The sequence below is a fragment of the Coregonus clupeaformis genome, chromosome 18 (assembly GCF_020615455.1).
Source record: "Coregonus clupeaformis isolate EN_2021a chromosome 18, ASM2061545v1, whole genome shotgun sequence".
In the NCBI taxonomy this organism is placed as follows: domain Eukaryota; kingdom Metazoa; phylum Chordata; class Actinopteri; order Salmoniformes; family Salmonidae; genus Coregonus; species Coregonus clupeaformis.
Window position 1 is genome coordinate 34,004,206 of NC_059209.1, and position 13,226 is coordinate 34,017,431.

Sequence of the window (13,226 nt, forward strand, 5' to 3'; positions counted from 1 at the left end):
GCTACCTGTAAATGATGTCTGAGTGTTGGAGCGTGCCCCTGGCTATCCGTAAATAAAAAAGAAAATTGTGCTGTCTGGTTTGCATAATGTAAGGAATTTTAAATTATTTATACTTGTACTTTTACTTTTGATACCTAAGTATATTTTAGCAACTACATTTACTTTTGATACTTAAGTATGTTTAAAACCAAATACTTTTAGACTTTTACTCAAGTAGTATTTTACTTGGTGACTTTCACTTTTACTTGAGTCATTTTCTATTAAGGTATCTTTACTTTTACTCAAGTATGAGTTTTGAGTACTTTTTCCACCACTGGATTCTAGTAGGGTGAGGACGGGTGCTGCAGACTGTTCTAGTGCCCTTACCAATTTGTTGATATAATGTGTGGAAAGAAATGTGTGTTTTTTGCCAATTTTTACCGCACACTTGTGTTGTTTGTGTAAATAGATTTTATAATGTTGTATGTTTTTCCCCCAACACCACTTTCCATCCATTTGTATAGCAGACCCTCATGCCAAATTGAGTCAAAAGCTTTTTTGAAATCAACAAAGCATGAGAAGACTTTGTGACTACGTGGTCTGTCGTACGGTAATTTGGTAAAAAGCCAATTTGACATTTACTCAGTGTACAAGTCTGCTGTTAATGATAATGCAGAGGATTTTCTCAAGGTTGCTGTTGACGCATATCCCACGGTAGTTATTGGGGTCAAATTTGTCTCCACTTTTGTGGATTGGGGTTATCAGTCCTTGGTTCCAAATATTGGGGAATATGCCAGAGCTGAGGATGATGTTGAAGAGTTTAAGTAAAGCCAATTGGAATTTGTGGTCTGTATATTTTATCATTTCATGTAGGATACCATCAACACCACAGGCCTTTTTGGGTTGGAGGGTTTGTATTTTGTCCTGTAGTTCATTCAATGTAATTGGAGAATCCAGTGGGTTCTGGTAGTCTTTAATAGATGATTCTAAGATTTGTAATTGGTCATGTATATGTTTTTGCTGTTTTGTTTCTTTGTTATAGAGCCAAAAAGATTGAAGAAGTGGTTTATGCACACTTTTTATCAAATTTTCCCAGAAGTGGTTAGATTCTATGGATTCTTCAATTACATTGAGCTGATTTCTGACGTGCTGTTCCTTCTTTTTCCGTAGTGTATTTCCGTATTGTTTTAGTGATTCACCATAGTGAAGGCGTAGACTCAGGTTTTCTGGGTCTCTATGTTTTTGGTTGGATAGGTTTCTCAATTTCTTTCTTAGGTTTTTGCATTCTTCATCCCACCTCTCTCCCACCCCTCTCTCCTACCCCTCTCTCCTACCCCTCTCTCCTACCTCTCTCTCCAACCCCTCTCTCTCCCCCCTCTCTTCCACCCCTCTCTCCCCCCTCTCTCCCACCCCTCTCTCCAACCCCTCTCTCCCACCCCTCTCTCCCACCCCTCACCCCTCTCTCCCACCCCCTCTCTCCCCCCCCTCTCTCCCACCTCTCTCCCACCCCTCTCTCCCACCCCTCTCTCCAACCCCCTCTCTCCCACCCTCTCTTCCACCCCCCCCCTCTCCCACCCCTCTCTCCCACCCCTCTCTCCAACCCCTCTCTCCCACCCCTCTCTCCAACCCCTCTCTCCCACCCCCTCTCTCCCTCAGTGTTAAGCTGTGAAGCGGCCACGCAGACCACCGAGGCTTCCACCCAGACTTCCCAGTCCGCCCAGTCCGCCCAGTCCTCCCGGCCCCAGACGGTGACTCTCCGGCGGGGTGTTAGAGGCCCGCGGCGGCCCCGGCCCTCCTCCATGGTGGACCACCAGAGCTACAGATACACCCAGCAGCTGGTCAGACGGTTTCTAGAGCAGCCGGCCCACTGCAGCCTGACCCCTGAGGTCCAGGAGCTGGTGGACAGCATCCGTTGCGTGCTGCGCTCAGACCAGGAACACATGGATGAGGCCATCCGCAGTGCCAGCTTCATAGAACAGGTAAAGAGGCTACATAAAGGCTACTTAGAACCGGTAGAGCAGGGTTCCCCAACCGGTGGCCCGCGGGTGATTTTATTCCATCCCCCCCCCCAAATTTTTTTTTTACAGACTATAAAAACAACAGCAAATCAGCTCCAAGTGATTTTAATTTTGGAAATCTGCTCCAAAGTATTCCCACATATAATAGAGAGATACTGTATATGTGATCGTATACAAATGTAAGCAAAGTTTGATATGATTATGTTTTAGTCAAATATTAATTATTGTAATTATGTTCCGGCTCCCTGACCATCGGCTCAAGAAAGAAATCGTCCCGCGGCTGACTATACACTGTCTTCAGAAAGTATTCACACCCCTTTACTTTCTCCACGTTGTTGTTGAGTTACAGCCTGAATTGAAAATAGATTAAATACATATTTTTTTGTCTCTCGCCTACACACAATACCCCATAATGACAAAGTGTAATTCTTTTTACAAATTAATTAAAAATGAAAAGCTGAATTGTCTTGAGTCAATAAGTATTCAACCCCTTTCTTATGGCAAGCCTAAATAAGTTCAGGAGTTAAAATGTGCTTAACAAGTCACATAACTTGCATGGACTCACTCTGTGTACCCCACACATACAATTATCTGTAAGGTCCCTCAGTCGAGCAGTGAATTTCAAACACAGATTCAACCACAAAGACCAGGGAGGTTTTCCAATACCTCACAAAGAAGGGCACCTATTGGTAGACGGGTACAAATAAAAAAAAGCAGACATTGGAGATCCGTTTGAGCATGGTGAAGTTATTAATTACACTTTGGATGATGTATCAATACAGCCAGTCACTACAAAGATACAGGCATCCTTCCTAACTCAGTTGTAGGAGAGGAAGGAAACCGCTCAGGGATTTCACCATGAGGCCAATGGTGACTTTAAAACCGTAATAGCGTTTAATGGCTGTGATAAAAGAAAACTGAGGATGGATCAACAACATTGTAGTTACTCCACAATACTAACCTAATTGACAGAGTGAAAAGAAGGAAGCCTGTATAGAAAAAAATATTCCAAAACATGCATTCTGTTTGCAACAAGGTACTAAAGTAAAACTGCAAAAAATGTGGTAAAGCAATTTACTTTATGTCCCGAACTTAGTGTTATGTTTGGTGTTTATACAACATATTACATAGTACCACTCTCCATATTTTCAAGCATAGTGGTGGCTGCATCATTGTCAGTGTAGCTGTAGGTGGGTGTGGTGGTGGAATCAGGCGCAGGACGCAGAACGTTAGTCCAAAAGACTTTAGTAGATGCACAAAACACAAGCACGAATAAATGCCCTGAGGCGAGAACTCCGCACGCAGGCGAAAACAAACGGGCGCACTACACAGGTGCGACAAAACACTCCAAACACTATGGAGAACAGCTCAACCGAGCAAACAGTAGAAGTACTAGCCAACCGCACGACAGTAAAACAAACACACACAACACTTGACAAACACAACGAGAACGTATAGGACACTAATGACCCTAAACGATAACAGGTGTAACAACAATCAGACAAAAGCAAACGAACATAGAAACATGCAATGGTGGCAGCTAGTATTCCGGAGACGACGAACGCCGAAGCCTGCCCGAGCAAGGAAGAGAGGCAGCCTCGGCCGAAACCGTGACAGTACCCCCCCCCTTGACGCGCGGCTCCAGACGTGCGCCGACTCCGGCCTCGGGGACGACCAGGAGGACGCGGAGCAGGGTGCGTCGGGTGCCCACGATGGAATTCCGTCAGGAGAGACGGGTCCAAAATGTCTCTCCTCGGCACCCAGCACCGTTCCTCCGGGCCGTACCCTCCCACTCCACTAGATATTGGAGACCCCCATCCGACGTCTCGAATCCAAGATGGACCGCACGGAGTACGCCGGTGCCCCCTCGATGTCCAATGGGGGCGGAGGAGTCTCCCTGATCTCACTTTCTTGGAGTGGGCCAGCTACCACCGGCCTGAGAAGAGACACATGGAACGAGGGGTTAATACTTTTATACTCAACAGATAGTTGTAATTTGTAACACACCTCGTTCAATCTTCTCAGGACTTTAAATGGCCCTACAAACCGCCGACCCAGTTTCCGACAGGGCAGGCGGAGGGGCAGGTTTCTGGTAGAGAGCCAGACTCGATCACCAGGTGCGTACACCGGTCCCTCACTGCGGTGGAGATCGGCGCTCGCCTTTTGACGACGGAGGGCCCGCTGCAGGTGGACGTGTGCAGCGTTCCATGTCTCCTCCGAGCGCCGCACCCACTCATCCACCGCAGGAGCCTCGATCTGGCTCTACTGCCAAGGTGCCAGAACCGGCTGGTAACCTAACACACATTGGAAAGGGGTTAGGTTAGTGGAGGAATGGCGTAGGGAATTCTGGGCCATTTTGGCCCAGGGAACGCATCTGCCCACTCCTCCGGCCGGTCCTGGCAGTATGTTCTAAGAAACCTACCCACATCCTGGTTCACACGTTCCACCTGCCCATTACTCTCCGGGTGGTAACCCGAGGTGAGGCTCACCAAGACCCCCAACCGCTCCATAAAAGCTCTCCAGACTCTGGAGGTAAATTGGGGACCTCGATCAGACACAATATCCTCGGGTACCCCGTAGTGCCGGAACACAAGGGTGAATAGCGCTTCGGCGGTTTGCAGGGCAGTAGGAAGGCCCGGCATAGGGAGCAAACAACAGGCCTTAGAAAACCGGTCCACAACGACCAGTATAGTGGTATTCCCCTGTGAAGGAGGAAGGTCAGTGAGGAAATCCACCGAGAGGTGAGACCATGGTCGTTGTGGAACGGGCAGGGGTAGTAACTTACCCCTAGGCAGATGTCTAGGCGCCTTACACTGGGCGCACACCGAGCAGGAGGAAACATAAACCCTCACATCCCTCGCCAACGTGGGCCACCAGTACTTGGCACTAAGACAGTGCACTGTCCGGCCGATACCAGGGTGTCCAGAGGAGGGTGACGTGTGAGCCCAATAGATCAATCGATCCCGAACCTCGAGCGGAACGTACTTCCGACCCTCCGGGCATTGAGGTGGACTAGGGTCGGTGCGTAACGCCCGCTCGAGTTCAGCATCGACCTCCCACACTACCGGTGCCACCAGACAAGACTCCGGCAGTATGGGAGTGGGCTCCACGGACCTCTCCTCTGTGTCATACCGCCGAGACAGTGCGTCTGCCTTACCGTTCTGTGACCCAGGGATGTACGTGATCTTAAATATGAACCGGGTCAAAAACATATTCCACCTCGCCTGGCGAGGGTTCAGTCTCCTCGCTGCCCGGATGTACTCCAGGTTACGGTGGTCCGTCAAAATGAGGAAAGAGTGTTGAGCCCCCTCAAGCCAGTGCCTCCACACCTTTAGGGCCTGTACCACGGCTAACAGCTCCCTGTCCCCTACGTCATAATTTCGCTCTGCCGGACTGAGCTTCTTGGAAAAAAAGGCACAGGGACGGAGTTTAGGTGGCGCGCCGGACCGTTGCGAAAGCACGGCTCCTATACCGGCCTCTGACGCATCCACCTCTACCTGAAATGGTAAAGAGGGATCCGGATGTGCCAGCACCGGGGCCGAGGTAAACAGGTCCTTCAGCCTCCCAAACGCCCTGTCCGCCTCGGCTGACCACTGCAGACGCACCGGACCCCCCTTCAAAAGAAACGTTATGGGAGCTGCCACCTGTCCAAAACCCCGGATAAACCTCCGGTAGTAATTCGCAAACCCCAAAAACTGCTGCACCTCCTTCACAGTGGTTGGCGTTTGCCAATTACGCACGGCTGACACCCGGTCTACCTCCATCTTCACCCCTGACGCAGACAACTGATAACCCAAAAAGGAGACCGACTCCTGGAAAAACAGACACTTCTCTGCCTTGACATACAGGTCGTGCTCCAACAGCCTCCGCAACACTTCGGCACACCAGGGCCACATGCTCGACTCGGGTAGGCGAGTACACGAGAATGTCATCTATGTACACGACCACCCCCTGCCCCTGCATGTCCCTGAAGATCTCATCCACGAATGATTGGAAAACTGAAGGAGCGTTCATCAACCCGTATGGCATGACAAGATACTCGTAATGGCCCGAGGTGGTACTAAAGGCTGTCTTCCATTCATCGCCCCCCAATGCGCACCAAGTTGTACGCGCTCCTGAGATCTAATTTAGTGAAGAAACGCGCCCCGTGCAATGACTCCGTCATGGTCGCAATCAGCGGGAGTGGATAACTGTACTTCACCGTGATCTGATTGAGACCACGGTAATCAATGCACGGGCGTAACCCACCATCCTTTTTCTTCACAAAAAAGAAACTCGAGGACGCAGGGGAAGTGGAGGGCCGTATGTATCCTTGTCTCAGAGATTCGTCTATGTAAGTCTCCATAGCTCTCTTCTCCTCCTGAGACAGAGGATACACATGGCTCCGTGGGAGCGCAGCTCCTGCCTGGAGGTCTATCGCACAATCTCCCTGCCTATGGGGAGGCAACTGCGTCGCCCTCGACTTACTGAACACAATAGCCAAATCCCCATACTCAGGGGGAACGTGCAATGCGGGCACCTGGTTTGGACTCTCCACCGAGGTAGCCCCTACGGAAACGCCTAAACATCGACCCATACACTGGGCAGACCACTCCATCAGAGCCCTCTCCTGCCACGAAATAGACGAGTTATGGGTACTCAACCAGGGCATGCCCAGCACCACCGGATACGCAGGCGAGTCGATCAGAAATAGCTGGATCATCTCCTGATGACCCCCCTGCGTACACATCCTAAGTGGCGCTGTGACCTCCCTGATCAAGCCCGCACCCAACGGACGGCTATCTAGGGCATGAACGGGAAGGGACGTCAACAGGGAGAAGGGGAATCCCTAAGGCTAAACAAAATCTCTTATCAACAAAATTCCCAGCCGCGCCTGAATCTACCAGCGCCTTATGCTGGGAATGAGGTGCGACCTGTGGAAAACGCACAGGTATACAGAAGTGTGCAACAGAGAGCTCTGGGTGAGTGGGGCGCCTACTCACCTGGAAGGGCTCCCCAGTGCGGGGCCTGTCGTCTTCTCCCCGAGGAGGCCATCCCCAGCACCTAGCCGCGGTGTGTCCTCCCCGACCACAGTTGGTGCAGGAGATGGACCCCCTCGTACTCCGACCCCTCCTCTCTCTAGCGCCAGCGCCCCGAGCTCCATGGGGCACGGCTCGGAGGCGCTGGAGGGTGAAATGGACGGACCCCCTCGGGACGTCCGCGGGTAGCTAGCAGGGTATCCAGCCTGATGGACATGTCGACTAACTGGTCGAACGAGAGGCTGGTGTCCCGACAGGCCAGCTCCCTACGGACGTCCTCACGTAGACTACAGCGGTAGTGATCAATGAGGGCCCGCTCATTCCACCCTGCATCCGCCGCTAGAGTCCGGAATTCCAACGCAAACTCCTGGGCACTCCTCCTCCCCTGCCGGAGGCAGCACAGACGCTCCCCCGCCGCTTTCCCCTCCGGGGGATGGTCAAACACCGCCCTGAAGCGGCGGGAGAACTCGGCGTACGTGATGGTAGTAGCGTCTATTCTCCTCCACTCAGCGTTGGCCCACTCTAACGCTTTGCCGGAAAGGCAGGAGATCAGGGCGGAGGGCGCCGGGTGCACGGTGGCCAGGTAAAGCTCCACCTGGAAAAAGGAAGACCTGACACCCGGCAGCGGTCCCATCGTAGGCCCTCGGGAGCGAGAGTCGAACTCCTCTGGGTTCCGGAGCGGGAGGGGCTGACTTGCCGATGGTGAGGGCAGGGAAGATGGCGTTGGGGGTGTCCCTCGGGTCTCCCAGCGTTGGAGGGTGGTGATCACCTCCTGCAGGGCGGACCCCATCCGCAGGATCTGGTCATTCTGCTCCCGGACTCTGTCCTCCAACGTCTCCTGTGCGGCTGCGGCTCCTGCTGATTCCATTCGAGCGGGTGTGTGTTTCTGTCAGTGTAGCTGTAGGTGGGTGTGGTGGTGGAATCAGGCGCAGGACGCAGAACGTTAGTCCAAAAGACTTTAGTAGATGCACAAAACACAAGCACGAATAAATGCCCTGAGGCGAGAACTCCGCACGCAGGCGAAAACAAACGGGCGCACTACACAGGTGCGACAAAACACTCCAAACACTATGGAGTACAGCTCAACCGAGCAAACAGTAGAAGTACTAGCCAACCGCACGACAGTAAAACAAACACACACAACACTTGACAAACACAACGAGAACTTATAGGACACTAATGACCCTAAACGATAACAGGTGTAACAACAATCAGACAAAAGCAAACGAACATAGAAACATGCAACGGTGGCAGCTAGTATTCCGGAGACGACGAACGCCGAAGCCTGCCCGAGCAAGGAAGAGAGGCAGCCTCGGCCGAAACCGTGACAATCATGTTATGGGTATGCTTGTAATTGTTAAGGATTGGGGAGTTTTTTAGGATAAATAAGAAATGGAATGGAGCTAAGCACAGGCAAAATCCTAGAGGAAAACCTGGTTCAGTCTGCTTTCCACCAGACACTGGGAGACAAATTCACCTTTCAGCAGGACAATAACTTAATACTCAAGGCCAAATCTACACTGGAGTTGCTTACCAAGAAGACAGTGAATGTTGCTGAGTTATAGTTTTAACTTAAATCTGCTTGGAAATCTATGGCAAGACTTGAAAATGGTTGTCTAGCAATGATCAACAACCAATTTGACAGAGCTTGAAGAATGTTGAAAAGTACAATGGGCAAAGAATGTCCAATCCAGGTGTGGAAAGCTCTTAGAGACTTACCCAGAAACACTCACAGCTGTAATCGCTGCCAAAGGCATTGACTCAGGGGTATGAATACTTATGTAAATTAGATATTTCTGTATTTAATTTTCAATACATTTGCAAACATTTCTAAAAACATGTTTTCACTTTGTCATTATGGAGTAATCCATTTTGAATTAAGGCTGTAACAAAACAAAATTTGGAATAAGTTTTTTTTTTGTTTTTTTTTTATTATTTTTTTTTTCACCTTTATTTAACCAGGTAAACCAGTTGAGAACAAGTTCTCATTTACAACTGCGACCTGGCCAAGATAAAGCAAAGCAGTGCGATAAAAACAACAACACAGTGTTACATATGGGGTAAAACAAAACAAAGTCAAAAAATACAACAGAAATACATATATATACAGTGTGTGCAAATTTAGCAAGTTATGGAGGTAAGGCAATAAAATAGGCTATAGTGCAAAATAATTACAATTAGTATTAACACTGGAATGATAGATGTGCAAGAGATGATGTGCAAATAGAGATACTGGGGTACAAATGAGCAAAATAAATAACAATATAGGGATGAGGTAGTTGGGCGGGCTAATTTCAGATGGGCTGTGTACAGGTGCAGTGATCGGTAAGGTGCTCTGACAACTGATGCTTAAAGTTAGTGAGGGAGATAAGTGTCTCCAGCTTCAGAGATTTTTGCAATTTGTTCCAGTCATTGGCAGCAGAGAACTGGAAGGAATTGCGGCCAAAGGAGGTGTTGGCTTTGGGGATGACCAGTGAGATATACCCGCTGGAGCGCAGACTATGGGTGGGTGTTGCTATGGTGACCAATGAGCTAAGATAAGGCGGGGATTTGCCTAGCAGTGATTTATAGATGGCCTGGAGCCAGTGGGTTTGGCGACGAATATGTAGTGAGGGGTATGAATACTTTCTGAAGGCACTGTAGTTGATGATCCCTGCGGTAGAGGCTACATAGACCAGGTAGAGGCTACATAGAACAGGTAGAGCCTACATAGACCAGGTAGAGGCTACATAGACCGGGTAGAGGCTACATAGAGCAGGTAGAGGATACATAGACCGGGTAGAGGCTACATAGACTGGGTAGAGGCTACATAGACCAGGTAGAGGCTACATAGACTGGGTAGAGGCTACATAGAGCAGGTAGAGGATACATAGACCGGGTAGAGGCTACATAGAGCAGGTAGAGGATACATAGACCGGGTAGAGTCTACATAGAACAGGTAGAGGCTACATAGAACAGGTAGACGCTATATAGACCAGGTAGAGTCTACATAGACAAGGTAGAGTCTACATAGAACTGCAACACTGTTGGGTTTTTCACGTTCAAACGTTTTTTCCTTGTGTATGAAGAATGGTCCACCACCCAAAGGACATACAGCCAACTTGACACAACTGTGGAAAGGATTCGAGTCAACATAGAATGCTTTCGACACCTTGTAGAGTCCATGCCCTGACGAATTGAAGATGTTGTGAGGGCAAAAGTGGGGGTGCAACTCAATATTAGGAAGGTGTTCCCTAATGTTTGGTATACTCAGTGTATACCTCACATGCGACCTGTAATATGACTAAGGAATTAGCCTATTAAAATGTTTATCTGACTCCATAAAGATAATTAAAATATGCAAGCAAGCATTAGGCAATGAGTTGGTGTTGACTAGCAAGAATTGGTCTGAGAGTGTTTATATCAAAGGCAGATATTTAATAACATTGTAAAATGAAAGGATTCACATACAAGGCATAACACTTAAGTTACAAGCATTAAAAAGCATTAGTCTAAAAAACAGAAAGGAAAACGCAGCACACTGCTGCTCATACTCCCAGGTGATATTTATTTATAACAGCTTTTATAAGCATTAGTCTAGGCATGATCAATCAATCAATCAAATGTATTTATAAAGCTCTTTTTACATCAGCAGATGTCACAAAGTGCTATACAGAAACCCAGCCTAAAACCCCAAACAGCAAGCAATGCAGATGTAGAAGCACGGGGGCTAGGAAAAACTCCCTAGAAAGGCAGAAACCTAGGAAGAAACCTAGAGAGGAACCAGGCTCTGAGGGGTGGCCAGTCCCCTTCTGGCTGTGTCGGGTGGAGATTATAACAGTACATGGCCATTTTTCTCCAAGATGTTCAAACGTTCATAGATGACCAGCAGGGCCGGCAGGGATGTAGCTCAGTTGGTAGAGCATAGCGTTTGCAACGCCAGGGTTGTGGGTTCGATTCCCACGGGGGGCCAGTATGAAAAAAATAATTTTAAAAATAATGTATGCAGTCACTCTGGATAAGAGCGTCTGCTAAATGACTAAAATGTAAATGTGAGTCGGCTTGGTTCAATAGGGTCCAACTGCGACTACTGATAGGTCATCTCTCAGGAGAAGTGGTGGTTTCGAAAGGATCAGACGTTTCGAAAGGAACCATATAAGGGGAAGTGGGGGTTTCGAAAGGATCAGACGTTTCGAAAGGAACCATATAAGGGGAAGTGGGGGTTTCCAAAGAAACCATATAAGGAGAAGTGGGGGTTTCAAAAGGAACCATATAAGGGGAAGTGGGGGTTTCGAAAGGAACCATATAAGGGGAAGTGGGGGTTTCGAAAGGAGTCTTTTAACACTAGAAGTGCTAGAATTCCATAACTACTAGAACCGCCGTGACTTGATATTTCAATTATTATTATTTCAAATATTCAATAATAAATAGTTTTATAAGTTAAGGTAGCTAAAATGAACGAGTCCAACTTTTGGGGCGTGTGAAGGCCTCTAGGCTACATAGAGGCTACATAGAACAGGTAGAGGAGTGGAAACCGGAGGGATAGGAAAGGAGGAGGGGGAGTGAGAAGGATGAGTAGGTGAGGAAGACGGGATAAGCAGAGATACATTTGGGTGAACTATCCCTTTAAACAGAACCTCTTCTCCTCCTCTCTCTCCAGGTGATCACGGTATCAGAGACACCAGCTGGAGACCTGCCCCAGCCCCTGTCCCTCCCCAGGGCCCGGTCCAGACCCCATGCCCCCATGCTGGACTGTTCCTCCCTGACCCTCCCCCAGCCCCTCCGGAAGAGGCCCGGCCTGCTGCACCTGCGGAGCTGTGGGGACCTCAGCACCTTCACCTGGGCAGAGCAGAAACCACTAGAGGCCAGGCAGGGTGGTGGGTCTGGCTCCAAGTCCTGGTCTAGAGCGGGTTCTAGAGTAGGTTCTAGGTCGACGTCACGGGCGGGCTCACGCCTGGATCATCACGAACGCCCCCACAGTCTCATAGGGGTGTTCAGGGAAACTGTGCTCTGATGGAACCTTCTTCCCATCCCAACACTCCCTTAGCACAGACTGATGGTACGGTCCACTGGGGGAAACACCCCGTTGACTCCAAGGGAAATGCGTCCCCTAGTGGCGAGGCTTGGGACTGCCACTGCTAAACCTAGTGGTCCCACAGACTGCAAGTACTAGCCTTTAGAAAGGCTGTGTGTGTGTGTGTGTGTGTGTTTGTGTGTGTATGTGTTTTTTGATTTGTGCTGCGCTAATACTGTTGAAGTGTCTGTACAGTGTGTTGTCTGTACAGTGTGTTGTTTGCATTGTGAAAGAGGTGACCTGGGAATCAAAGGTTTCAAAATGGTTTCAAAATATTTCCATTAACAATTCTTTGTTACAAGCTACAAGTTATAAAATGATTGGCACTACATATGGCTAGACAGCACTGAACACTACATGCATGTGAGAGTCTATGGCGGCAGGTAGCTTAGTGGGTAAGAGTGTTGTGCCAGTAACCGAAAGGTCGCTGGTTCTAATCCCTGAGCCGACTAGTTGACAAATCTGTCGATGTGCCCTTAAGCAAGGCACTTAACCCTAATTGCTCATGTAAGTCGCTCTGGATAAGAGCGTCTGCTAAATGACTAAAATGTAATGTAAATTAATATTCTCTCTATATACTTCACTATCTGCCAAGTGCCTTAAATTAAGCAACATGTAATGTTCCATATAAAATGTTCAGTATCAATTAAACTGGTCATGCAATTTGAGTCTTGGGATGCTTGATTCAGCTTTAATTTGTTTAGGGCGGGATTAAATCCCATCGCCCCTTTTTCGGCTATGCACCTTTTAAAAGGCAATGTTCCAACTGCCGAGACTGCACTCACAATAAACTCTGCATGTGTCGGCTCAATCGGAAACAACATTTAAACGTCCTTAAAGTGCATCATTTATGCCCGTGATTCAATCCAAGGCGCGTTTAAGAGCAGCTCACTGGACAGAGACGATGCGCCTTTCACCTAGATTGCATTCATGGTAAACATTGCGGATGTCGTCTCAAAACTTAAATTACCTTTAAAAGGTGCATTGTTGGCTGTCCTGTGTCGTGGATGGAATCCTGGCCTTAGAAGCAACAACAAAAACAACAACAGTCCTTCTGCAAGTAGTTTATTGTTGTAAATACCGTTACAAACATTCCAGTTCTGGTAAGGGAATGTACTGTAGTTCAAAAACATCACAGAAAAGCTAGCAAATAAATAC

General features: G+C 48.5%; 1 protein-coding gene across 1 annotated transcript in view; it reads left to right on the forward strand.

The window, feature by feature from the left end:
* The window catches only part of LOC121530717 (protein FAM189A2), a 43,836-nt gene extending 31,321 nt beyond the window's left edge, over positions 1-12,515 (forward strand). The window contains exons 9-10 of the mRNA XM_041835901.2: positions 1,636-1,958; positions 11,655-12,515. Coding sequence (XP_041691835.2) covers positions 1,636-1,958; positions 11,655-12,008 — 677 coding nt within the window. The 3' untranslated portion in view covers positions 12,009-12,515. The remainder of the gene's footprint in view (positions 1-1,635; positions 1,959-11,654) is intronic.
* The last annotated feature ends 711 nt before the right edge of the window (positions 12,516-13,226 follow it).